Source organism: Ammospiza nelsoni, chromosome 23 (assembly GCF_027579445.1).
Source record: "Ammospiza nelsoni isolate bAmmNel1 chromosome 23, bAmmNel1.pri, whole genome shotgun sequence".
Lineage (NCBI taxonomy): Eukaryota > Metazoa > Chordata > Aves > Passeriformes > Passerellidae > Ammospiza > Ammospiza nelsoni.
The window spans coordinates 1,547,507-1,559,892 of record NC_080655.1 but is presented as its reverse complement, the minus strand read 5'-3'; the positions used below and the strand labels follow the sequence as shown (position 1 = coordinate 1,559,892).

Sequence of the window (12,386 nt, the reverse complement as noted above, 5' to 3'; positions counted from 1 at the left end):
TTCAAGGCTGGCTCAGTGGTTTGTTTCCATTCTGCCTCTTAATTTTTATTTATTTTCCTCCTTCAGAAGTCCACAGTCGTTGTTTCTGCTATTTTTCTGTCCACTGGTGGGAACAGAAACTTCCTTTCTCAAATTATAATATAAAAGAGCTGCAAGCTGCAACGCCATAAATAATATTTTCTTATGGCCAGAACATCCAAGTCTAGGCAACACACCAAGAACAGCTACAACATTGTAAAACTCCAACACTTCTCCAGAATGGATTCACTAATTAAAAAATTACTCCTTTTAAAAAGCAGTTGAAAAATATTGGCTTTCCCATTGCTGCATCGAGAAGCCCATCCTGCAAAGCCACAGCTGAGCTCACCAGTCTGCCTTTCCCCCTAAAAAATGTTACCAAATAAATAGAAGGGGAGGGGGAGGGAAGAGACAGCACCTCATGGCAATCACTTCTTTAATTAATTAAAGTTTTGCCACTTCAAAGCTGGAGAGAGATCCCCAGGGCTGGGGCCAGAGCAGCTCGCTGGGAAGCAAACATCTCCAGCCCTTCCATTGCTGGACAAGGAGTTTCCCAGTGCTGGTCTCCCCTCCCACATTCCCCAGGATGTACCAGCCCTTCCCTCCTCAGGCTGCCTGCCCAGTGGGGCATTTGCCTCCTGGAACCCACAGAAATATCTGTCAGCCCCTCAAAGAGAGCAGGGCTCAGAACTGGATGCATGGAGCCCCCCAAATCCCCTCTGCAAAAGATGGAGAAGCCAGTGGTTGAAGAGCCCCCATGTCCACCTTGCTGCTCAGCTCTGGAGCAGCAACTTTGCACTCCTCAGGACAGGATGGGGATGAACCACAGGGAGAGCCACCAGCGCTGCAGGGACACTGGTCCTGGCTGGGATGGGCTCAGCAAACGAGGTGGGGCCTTATTTTCTTCCTCCCCTTTGCCTTATAAGCACCTCTGCAAAAATAAAACTCTTCCCAGGAGGTTCCCTTGAGGAGCTGACGACAGTCGCCTCTGGCCACTGGCCACGCTTGTGCCCCTGCACAAACACTTTGTGGGGTTAAATCCACGCCTACAGCACCAGCCCAGAGCCAGCACCCCTAAAACAACCTCAGAACCCTCAAAGTCTCACACTGCAGGGAAAACATCATCCCTGGGGATTGAGGAAACCCTTTCTCCTAGGAACACACACACTTTGGACTCAAACACCATTGATAAGGCTCTTTCTTCTTCTTCTTCTTTTTTTTTTTTTTTATCTTTTCTTGCAGCGAGCATTCCTTTCACACCCACGCACACCCCGGCACCCTCAGCCATTGGCCTGCCGGCGCATCCGTCACACTTTCCGCCGGCCAGAGCAGATCCACATTTCAACTGCTTCCATCCCTCATCTCCTCTGGTGTTAACAGCCAGCGCAAACAAAGGGCCCGAACATCCATCGCCCCATTAAATTGTTTTCGTTTGTTTCTTCTGCCACAGTTGGTTTGCATTAGAGGGTTTGTAAAAGGGATTTGGGGTGGGCGGCTGATGCAGCGTCTGCTCTGGCTTTGGGTGACACTGCAAGGAACACCCGGGACAGGGATTCTGCTCTGCCACGGGTGACAGGCCAGGGAAACCTGCAAGGAACAGTGGGCAAATGGAAAATGGAAAGTTTTTGGGTGAGGGGAGGGAGAATCAACCTGGGGAGCAGCTGGGATAACAGCAGACAGAATGTGGGGAGCCCAAAGCCCTCTCTCTCACCCGGCTGCTTCTTTTCTCCGTGCACTGGAGGAAATGGGGACAAGCATTGCCTCAACCGTGAGCTGAGCTCGTCCCGATTTCAAACAGATGTTGGGCCTGTGGCTGGATTTGGGCAGAAAGCTCCTGCTTTCCCCACATTTGCTGGCCATACCTCGTCAGGGATGCTGGCCCCGAACTGCTGTGGCTGGTTCTCCCTTTAGCTCACAAGATGTTCCCTGAGCTCAATGTGTGGGTGATGGATGATGTCCCACGCGGGCTGGCTTGTCCCCAAGCTGTCCACCTCTGCCTGCCCCACCACGAGAATCATGAAGGCCAGATTCATACAGCTGGGGAAGAGCTCCACTCCCATGTGCAAAGCCACTGGGGCAGATGTTCACCAGTGGTCCAGCAGCTCATGGTGCCCCTGTCACGGCCATCTGTCCTCAGCTCCAGGCTCAGCCCACGGGGATGTTGCGACACTGCCCAGAGAGGATGAGCATCCCTCTTGCACAACCACTTCCATCCCATCCATCTGCTCCTCAGCCTTTCTGCCTCTCAGCTGCATTGATTTGGGGGGCTCATATCACCCCCAGAATGGGGGGGACAACCCCTTTGTGTCCTGGGAAGGGAATCCCACACGGTTCTGGAGTCAGGGTGTGAGCTGAGCAGGTGAGACACAGCCCCAGAGAGCTGAGGATGGCATCTCAGGGCTCCTTGGCACGTCCCTGTTTTTCTCACCACTGAATTAATCAGATTTGTTTGTGCAGCCAAATCCTCACCCTGTAACTGGTGGAACTGGGGGCATGAGCTGCCCTGCTCCCCGTGAGCTGCTTTTGTTCAGCATCTCCCCATCAATGTGAGACAGGGGGTGGCACCTTCCGCCCACCACCTCTCATGAACAGAGAGCACCAGCTGTGGGGACACCTGGGGCACGTGAGGGGCACCGCAGAGCAAAGGGGCAGGGAGGGTTTGAGGGCACGGGGAGCTCAGCAGGGCCCGTCTGGGTGCTGAGCGTGACTCAGCACCGCGCCACGCCTCGTGAGTCACTCACTGCTTCCTGGTGCACCCTGAGTTTTCTCTTCCAGGTCCCTCCTGGCAGCTCTGGCCCAGCTGGGCCACCTGCCAGCAATGCAAGCTCTGCCTCACGTGCCTGCCAGCCCTCCTCTGCTGGCACTGTCACCCCTCGGCACGTGCCCGCGCGCTGCCGGTGCCAGGCTGCTCCTCAGGGCCCCAAATCCCTGAAAAGCAATTTCTGGGCAGTGAGGCGAGATCCAGTGGGTTCAAACACGCCATGGGCACCAGCCATCCACTCACATCAGGGCAAAATGGGGCAAAAGAGGTGGCTGGTGGGCAATGAGCTGGCATGGGGGCTTTAACTGGGAGCTTAGGCAGAGCCCACCTGCATGTGGGCAGGGATGAGGAAACACAAAGTGAGGAGACCACCTACCCCTTCTCACTGGGAGACTGAGCAGAAACCTTTAGAAACAAACAAACAACCCAAAAAACCAAACAAAAACAGACAAACAAAAAACCCAAAAACAAAAAAGCGGGGGAGAGGGCAGATGAGTTTCCAGGATCTGAGTCCAACAAAGGGATGAGACAGGAGTTGCAGTCAGCCTCATCTGCTGAATATGAATTCACCTCCAGCCTGGCTCTGCCATCACCCCAGCCCAGCGATCTGGCCCGAATTGGCCTGGAGAGGCAGCGTGGCTGCAGCTGGGTGAGCATCCCAAGCACCCAGCGGGCACCAGGTGCCTCGAACCACCCCAGGAAAAGCCAGGACTGCAGGAAGGTGAAAATGCAGGGAGCAGAGCAGGGCAGGGATGCAGGAGCATCCTCGGGGTACTGGCAGCAGCCTCAGTGGCCCCAGTGACCCTGTGGTCCCAGCAGCCCTAGTGGTCCTGGTAGTCCCAGTGGCCCTGGTGGCCCTTGCAGTCCCAGTGATCCTGGAAGCCCCAGTGGTCCCAGTGGTCCTGGAGGTCCCAGCAGCCCCGTGGTCCCAGTGTTCCCAGTGCAGGTGCTACTCGCAGGCCAGCTTCCCGTCGAAGCTGGAGAGGGCGATGGCGAAGGCCTGCACGGCGCACAGGGGGTAGTTGTAGTCCATGGTGAAGGCGTCATCCGCCACACGCCCAAACTGCATCACGATGTAGTCAGCTGTGGGAGAGAGGGGAGAGCCACCGGGCTGTCACCTGTGCACCCACCTGCCCACGCTGCAGAGGCCAAAAGAAGCTGCCCACACACCCCCACCCACACTCAGCCCGTGGCTCCCGTGCTGTGCGGCAGCACAGATCACCAAAAAGCATCACTTTCCCATGGCACCCCCTGGTCCCTCCAGCACCCCCCTCCCTGGGTGCCACAGCCCCCCAAGGGACAGGGACCCCACTCACTCCACCCCCCCTGCCCATGGGATGGCTGCTGCTGGAGGGCGGGTGACAGGAAATCTGTAAAAATAACCAGGGGCCCTCAAGAGGCTTTTTCTGTCCCGTAACCCAACACCCCGGAGGCCAAGGGCTTCTGACTGTGCCGGACAGGTGACGAGCAGCCGCATCCAGGCAGAGCTGCTGCCACCCCTCAGCTCAGGGACTGTCCCTGAGGCACAGGGCACCCCAGCAGTGTGTGCTGGGGGCAATGCTCTGGGCTGGGTGGGTAGTGCGGGCTCAGCACCCCACAGGATCTGTCCCTGCCCTAAATCTGCCTGGCAGAGCCCCACACGCTGCCCCTGCCAGCGCCCAAGGGCAGCTCCTGCAGGGAGCCCTGTCTGGCTTCATCCCCGCTCCTGCAAAGGCAGGCAGGACTCCAGAGCATGAAAAAACTGAATTTCAGCAAAAACAGTGGGTGCTGAGGCCAGCTCATGAGGCAGTGCTCCTCCACCCCATCCCCTGTCCCAGCTTACGGTCACTGCTGTGCACGATCTGGAAATTTTTGACGGAGGCGTGGGTGACCCGGCCGTGGAAATTGAGGACGTAGGACTGGGTCTCGTCGTTCCACACTGGGGCTTTGTTGTGCAGCTCGATCACGTTGTCCATGTTCCTGTTCTGCCATCGCATCAGGAGGCCGTCGTTATCCTGGGGAGGGGAGCAGAGTTGGGGGGACCCCTCCAGAGCCCCGCCGCCTCCTGTGGCATCCTCTGTAACAGTGCCCAGCTGGAAATGGGATCTAAAAAACCCAGACACCATGTCTCCCACCTCCCAGGGACACCTGAAAGCCTCTCCATGCCCCAAGATGGGTAAAACCCAAGGTGGTGCCCAGCAAACCCAGCTCCTATGGAGTTTCTCCCAGTCTAGCCCTGACTTACATTCCGGGGCCGGATGGGCACCCTCTCACAGTCAGCATTCATGCCAGGGATGATGACAGTCATCTTCCTGGGGCCTTTGAACCCTAAAACGTTGGTTTCCTGCAAGAGAAACCCTGTCCCTAAAACCAGGAACCACTGTGGGTTACAGCCTGTCATGGGGGCTGACCAAGGGCTCAGGGGTGGCTCCAGCCCATCCCACACATCTGCAAGCCCCAGTGAAGGGGTGTGGGGTGGGAACCCCTCTCTCCCTGCCCGGGAGAGGTGGAAGGGGCTCCTGTGGGGCTGCTCTTACGTAGACCACGGCCGAGAGCTCCTGCCGCACGTTGGACCAGTCGGCGTTGGCCCTGTCGGGGTTGGCGCCGTTGTCGAACACGGTGAACCTCGTTCCCATCAGGTTGGATCTGCAGCCAAGGGTGGGACATGGCTGTGGCTGAGGCCACCGAGTCCCCTCTGCCCCCTTTCCAAGCACAGCCTTGGTTTTGGTTTGGCTGAAAATCCCCAGTGCTGCTCCCCACCAATGCCAACCATCCCACTCTCCAGTGATTTTCTTGGGTTCAAGGATCCCCTAAATCAGGGTGTCATAGGGTGCTGCCACCACGGGGACCCCCAGCATTGCTGTGTGGCTGCTGGCAGGGCGGGCTGGGACTTGCCAGGTGCCTTTTCTAGCCATGACCTGTCTGCTGGGAGGAACCGGCCGAGCTTGTTTTCCCCTCTCAGCCCCCCACCCCTCCTCAGGTCAGACACAGCAGGGGGAAATGCTGAATGAACCTCCTGTCTGCACCAGCGATAGCTTGGGACAGCCTGTAAGCCATGGAGTGGGGAGAGGGTGCTGCAGAAATGGGGTGCCACCAAACTGGGGTGCCAGCTCCGCTCCTACCTCAGCTTCCCGATGAAGTTCTCTCCACCCCGTGACAGGTCAGTGGGGTCGATGGAGATGAGGTAGTTGGAGGTTTTGCTCTTCTTACGCTTTCTCCCAGCAAGGAGGAACACCTGGTACAGCAGTGGGACCATGTGGGAACGGGACATTGTCACTGCCATCGCCACTGCTGTCCCCCAACAAGTCACTGCCATGACCTTGAGCAAGTCATGAAGATGATCCCCAAAATACTGCCTGCATTGCAGGGCAGGAGGGGCTGAGCCCAGCCCAGCTTTAGTGGCTCTCCAGCTCTGTTAGCTCATCCTCCCAGGCACAGGAACTGCAGGAGAGGGGAGCAGCCCCATTCAGGACCCACCAGCACATGGGGACGCAGGTGAGCATCCCCCCAAACCCTGAGGGTGCTCTCTGGGACGGCTGCAGCGCCCCAGGGGTCTCCATGCCCCCACCCCAAATCACCTTCTTGTCATTGTCCAGGTGCAGGTAGTAGGTGGGGTAGAGCCCCCTGTCCATGCCCTTCTTGTCCCGTGTCACCCGGCACTTGACGGTGACGCCCTGCGGCGCCGGCTGCAGCACAAACTCCTCCAGGTTCTCCACCTCGATCACAGGGGACGGGGGCCTCTCCTCCTTCTGCTGCAGGGTGAGAGGGATGGTGAGCCCAGAGCCCCCTCCCAAACTCCCCAGCTCATTGCTCCTTGCTGTCCATCCTCCCATGGCTCTGCAGCTGGTGGCTCTGGGGACACTCTGGTGGCTTTGGGGACACTCTGGTGGCTTTCGCTGGAGGATGCTGCAAACCTCCCGACCTGCCCTGAGCGGTTCCCCATGGCTCTCAGGGGTCTTTTGTACCTTCTTTGATTTCTTTGCTTTCCCCTTCTTGTTGGAGTTTTTCTGCAGGGTCTCTGGGGTCTCCTCCTCACTCTCATCTCCTTTGGGAGGAACTGCTGGCAGGAACACATAGGGACACAGAAGGGAGAAGATCCTGACTCTGCTGAGCCCCAAAATCAAGCTCAGCATAGACCCATGCCAACATCAATGATTGTAACCCCCTCTCCATGGCCAAGCTCCCTGCACCCCCACAAGCCCCACCAGAACCCTCCAGTGCCAGGCTCTCACCTTTCTTTTTGGATTTTTTCTCTTTTGGGGGGTCCCCACCAGTCTGAAAGAGGGATGCTGGGTTTTTCTTCTTCTCTGACCTAATGGGTTTGGTGCTGGAGTCGGAATCATCCTCCTCATCACTGCTGGTGGCAGCTGTGAGGGACATGGGGGACATAAGGAGACATGGTCACGCAACACTGGGGGCTGTGGGCTCAGGGTGATGCCACCTCCTCCTGCTCATCCTATACCTTTCTTCTTGCCTTTCTTCTCCTTCTTCACCTGGAACACGGACATTGGCTCCTTCTTGGCGCCTTTGGTGGATTTGGCTTTGCTGTCAGGGTCACTCTTGTCTTCTGCTGGGACAGAGGAGCTGATGAGCAGCCAGCCAGGGGGATGGGAACAGGCAGTGATGGGGACAAGGCGGGGACAGGATTGGAGCAGCAGAAAGGGCTGAGATCACTTGGGGAGGGGGCGATGGCCCTGCAGCCCCCTGAGCCTCCCGGGACAGTGAAGGCCTCTCCCTGCTCCCAGCAAGGACAGGTCCCAGAGCTGGGCTCAAGCCATCCCTATCCCTGGGCACTCACCCTTGGGCTTCAGCTTCTTCTCCCCCCCGCCCGAGAGGGGCTCTTTGGGAACCTTCTTCTTGAGCTTTTTGGGCGGGTTTTTATTCTCCACCTCTTCCTCCTCTTCCTCATCATCCTCATCCTCTGCCGGCTCTGCCCAGAGGTGACGGCGGCATCAGCCAACACACTGGACGGCCCTCCTGCTGTCCCCCCGGGATGGTGACCAGACCCTCCTGCTGTCCCCAGGGTTGGTGGCCGGGGTCCTGCCCTCCTGCTGTCCCTCAGGGTGATGTTGGGGGTCTGACCCTCCTGCTGTCCCCCCGGTGATGGTGTTGGGGGTCCTGCTGTCCCCAGGGATGGTGTTGGGGGTCTGACCCTCCTGCTGTCCCTCTGGTGATGGTGTTGGGGGTCTGACCCTCCTGCTGTCCCCCCGGTGATGCTGTTGGGGGTGTGACCCTCCTGCTGCCCCCCCGGTGATGGTGTTGGGGGTCCTGCTGTCCCCCCGGGCTCCGGCGGGGCCGGGGCCGTGTCCAGCTCCGGGCACCGCAGCCGCAGCCACAGCGCTCTCTCGCGGCCGCAGCCGAGCCGAGCCGATCCGAGCCGCTTTTCGCTCCCGGGAAGTGTTCGGGGACGTCAGTGCCACCCACCCAGGGAGTGTGTCACCCCCTTTGCCCACTGTCCCCTTCGGTACCAACTCCCCGATCAGGGCAATGAGCGCAGCATCCCCGTTTCTTCCAGGTCGTAGATGGGTTTTAGGCAAAAATCTCTGCCGGGGATGGGCAGAACCCCCGCAGAAGCTCCCACAGAAGCCCTGGAAGAAGCTCCAGCGGGCACTGGGAGCACCGACAGCGCTATCGGGACGTGGTACAAAGGGACACGAAGGGACACGACCGAGTGCCTGCAGAGCTGGGTGTTGGCCCCGCACCTTGTGGCTTCTTGGAGCCCTTGGGCACCTGGGAGCGGGCAGCCAGGCCTTCCTTCTTCTTCCGAGGCTCCTTGGGGAACTTGGAGGAGGGGTCCTTGTCGCTCTCCTCCTCCCCCTTCTCCTCCTTCTTCTTCCTCACCTTCTTCACCCCTGCACATTTCAAGGGATGCCCGTGATGGAGAGCGCCTCAGGTGCAGGGTGGGGCACCCCATTTCCCACAATTTCCCCCATTTCTGTGGGGGATCTGTGCTCACCCTGTGCCGGGGCTGGAGCCTCCTCTGCAGCCTCATTCAGCTTCTTCAGCCTCGGCCGTCGTGGTTTTGCCTCGGGCTCCAACCCGGGCTCCTGCCTCTTCTTCTTCAGCTTCTGCCCTCATGGACGGTGCTGCAGGGGTGGTGCCAGCCTTAAACTCCTTTTCCCTTTACAGGGAACCCCTGCTCAGTCAGCACTGGGTTCCTTTCAGAAATACAGCCAGGCTTTCCCCTGGCCCAGCACGGGAGCAGGGACAGACACACTGACACCTTCCAAAGTGTGACTTACCATGGGCAGCCCCCCAGGAACGCAGAGGGAGGAAAACAGAAAGGTCTGTTAGCAGACAGACAGACAGACAGACAGACATCTGCCCTGGAGGTGAGGGAGGTGATGATGGTGCTGCTGTGCCAGCACAGAGGGACAAATCTCACTGTGCCCATGGGGACCCTGGCTGCAGCCACTCTGGCACTGGTGGCCTCAGTGGGCACCTGAGCTGGGCCAGGGGCATAGGGAGGGGCAGGCAGGCTGGGCTCTCACCTCCATCAGCTCTCACACCCACCAGAGGCTCATGTGGACCACAAGGAGGTCAGCAGGAGCAGGGAGGCAGGAGGATTAGGCACAGCACACCTAATCCTGGTGAGCTGGGGCTATAAATAACCCAGATTTACCAAATACAGAGCATGTGGGTCAGCACCTGGCTCTGGGCAGGAGGTGTTTGGGGAGTGGGTGTCAGCTCAGGGCTCTCAGAAAGTGATCTCAGCAAATCCAGGTGCCCTGAGGCTTCCACTGCCCAACAGAGCATCTTCCCCTTGCGGGAAATCAGTCCTGCCCTGCTTCTCCCAGGGCAATGTGTGAAGGTGTTTTGCAAAAAGTGGGATCCTGATGGGTCCCTGTTATATCCCAGGGCTGTGAATTTGGGGAGGGGGAGCTGGGGGCTCCATGGTGGAGCTGGGAACTGGCTGCTTTCTTCCGTGTCATGAGCTCACACAGAAAATCTCCTTTGCACCCCCTAATCCCTTAAGAAGCTGCAGGGTGGGCAACCACTCCCTTACTTAACAAAGCCCTTCAAGGAGGAGCTGCTGATTAAAAATTAAATCGGGTGGGGGCTGAAATTGCTGCTGAGACCCTCCCAAGGCTGGGGGGCACCTGGGGGCTGCTCTGAAATGCAGGGAAGGGGGGTCTGGTTTCAGGGTCATGGCCTGGGGAAAGTGAGTCACAGTTTACAGCTTAACGGAGGGGCTTAATTAAACTGTTATCTAAGAACCAGGAGCCCTCCTCATGGGGTGCCTCAGAGTGATGGAGGGGGGTTCAGAAGGATGCACAAAGAAGGGAGGGCTGTGGAATTGTCTCGACCCACCCACTCTGGAGAGGGTTCCCAAAAATCTCCTGCCCTCACAGGCTGCAGCGCCCCAATGGAACAGCCCCAAATGGGCCTTGGGGTGGACTCTGGGGTTCTCTGATGTCCCCAGCCCTTGGGCACAGCCACAGCAGGGATGGTGGCACATGGGATGGAGGGGAAGGATTTTTTCTCACCTGCTTGTGCTTGTGCTGCTGGGGGCTCCCTGGCTCCTCACTGGGGCTGTGGGGCACAGAAACCAAAAGGGTCAGGGCTTCCACAGGCCCTGGGGGCACGGGATTGCCCCGATTTTTGGTAAAGGGGGAAAGGTCAGTGTTTCATTTGGTTCCAGCAGCATTTCCCTGTCTCAACTGGATCGAGCTTGCCTGACATCATCCTTCCTAACTGGGAACACAGGACAGGCTCTGTCTTGGTCGGGGGGGACAGCAAGGAGCTAAATTTGGGGATCCCCATCTAAGAAACTTTTCCTCTCAGTAAATCAACGAGCATCATCCCACCAACCCCCAAAGAAACAACACAGTGATAAAACTGCTCACTAAAGCACATTGAAATTGAAAACAGGAGAAAAGAAAGGAGGAGAGGGGAGTGTGCTGGGGGTGCCCAGTACATCACCCACCCAGTGGATCCCACCCCATATTATCCACCCAGCAAATCCCACCCCACAGATCCCACAGTGCAGATCCACCCCACAGATCCCACACTGTGCATCCCAAACCACATCACCCGCCCTTCAAATCATACCCCACAGATCCTACCCAGCAGATCCCATTCCACAGATCCCACCCAGCAGATCCCACCCTGCAAATCGCACCCCACAGATCTCACACTGCAGATTCACCCCAAATCCTGCTCTTCACTCACCAAGGAGACATTTCTGAGTGAAAAACAGATACCCAGGAATCCCACCACATGGATCCCACACTGTGGGTCCCACCCTACATCACCTACCCAGCAGATCCCATCCCATGGATCCCACTCTGTGGATCCCAAACCGCATCACCCACCCTGCCAATGGTACCCCACAGATCCCATCCCGCAGATCCCACCCTGCAGATCCCACCCCACAGATCCCACCCTGCAGATCCACTATGTGGATCCCACCCCATGGATCCCACCCCACGGATCCCACACTGTGGATCCCAAACCGCATCACCCACCCTGCAAATCACACCCTACAGATCCCACCCTGCAGATCCCACCCCACAGATCCCACCCTGCAGATCCACTATGTGGATCCCACCCCATGGATCCCACCCCACGGATCCCACACTGTGGATCCCAAACCGCATCACCCACCCTGCAAATCACACCCTACAGATCCCACCCTGCAGATCCACTCTGTGGATCCCACCCTGCAGATCCCACACAGCAGATCCCACTCCACATATCCCACCCTACATCACCTACCCTGCAAATCACACCCAGCAGATCCCACCCATCACCCACCCAGCAGATCCCACCCCATAGATCCCACCCCATAGATCCCCGTATCCCACCCTACATCATCCACCCAGCGGATTCTGTAGATCCCACCCAGCAGATCCCACCCCACATCACCCACCCTGCCCCGGCACCGACCTGTCGGCAGCCCAGACTTCCCGCAGGATCTCCGTTTGCAGCGGCATCGCTCCCGGCACGGCCCGGCTCAGCCCAGCACGGCTCAGCCCAGCACGGCTCAGCCCGGCACGGCCCGGCTCGGCCCAGCACGGCTCGGCCCGGCACGGCTCGGCCCGGCACGGCTCAGCCCAGCACGGCTCAGCCCAGCACGGCTCAGCCCGGCACGGCCCGGCTCGGCCCAGCACGGCTCGGCCCGGCACGGCTCGGCCCGGCACGGCTCAGCCCGGCCCGGCACGGCTCGGCCCAGCACGGCTCAGCCCGGCACGGCTCAGCCCGGCACGGCTCAGCCCGGCACGGCTCAGCCCGGCAGGGCTCGGCCCAGCACGGCCCGGCTCGGTCCTGCCCTGCAGCCCCTACCAGCCCAGGGCCACGGGGTCAGTGGCAGCCGCAGGAGCCAGAGCAGCCTCCCCGCATCGCCCCCGCACTCCCTGCGCCGGGAGGAGGAGAAGGGAAAGGAGGAAGAGCAGCCGGGGGAGGCGATTAACTTTATTTCTCCTGAAACTCGGTTAATAGGATTTTCTCAGGGGCTGGCAGCCAGCGAGAGCAGCTGGCAGGGAGTGATCACAGGAATCTGCAGGAATGCAGGGGCTCAGCCAGACCCCAGAGCCTTTAGGGGTGCCCCCGGCTGGTTGGGCTCCCTGGCACAGCACAGCCAGTGGGCACAGAAGTGGCTGACTGTGCTTAGGGTTATCCTCCCTGG

The 12,386-nt window shown here is 58.9% G+C and overlaps 1 protein-coding gene across 1 annotated transcript; it reads right to left on the bottom strand.

The window, feature by feature from the left end:
• Positions 1 to 3,688: 3,688 nt before the first annotated feature.
• On the bottom strand, positions 3,689 to 7,691 carry TULP1 (TUB like protein 1). The gene is made up of 10 exons (XM_059488174.1): positions 7,557 to 7,691; positions 7,221 to 7,325; positions 6,991 to 7,125; positions 6,724 to 6,815; positions 6,337 to 6,510; positions 5,881 to 5,993; positions 5,296 to 5,404; positions 5,004 to 5,102; positions 4,602 to 4,773; positions 3,689 to 3,862 (listed from the first exon to the last, which is right to left on the bottom strand). The coding sequence occupies exons 2-10, from the start codon at positions 7,264 to 7,266 to the stop codon at positions 3,729 to 3,731; spliced, it is 1,074 nt and encodes a 357-aa protein (XP_059344157.1). The 5' UTR covers positions 7,267 to 7,325; positions 7,557 to 7,691; the 3' UTR covers positions 3,689 to 3,728.
• Positions 7,692 to 12,386: the final 4,695 nt, after the last annotated feature.

What these genes read in the sequence shown, in the direction of transcription:
- TULP1 (XM_059488174.1), bottom strand. Translation starts at nt 7,266, where the DNA reads ATGTCCGTGTTCCAGGTGAAGAAGGAGAAGAAAGGCAAGAAGAAAG. An exon ending in GAAAAAATCCAAAAAGAAAG is followed by an intron (nt 6,816 to 6,990) that starts GTGAGAGCCTGG and finishes TCCTGCCAGCAG; the next exon opens with TTCCTCCCAAAGGAGATGAG. An exon ending in AGCTCTCGGCCGTGGTCTAC is followed by an intron (nt 5,103 to 5,295) that starts GTAAGAGCAGCC and finishes TTTCTCTTGCAG; the next exon opens with GAAACCAACGTTTTAGGGTT.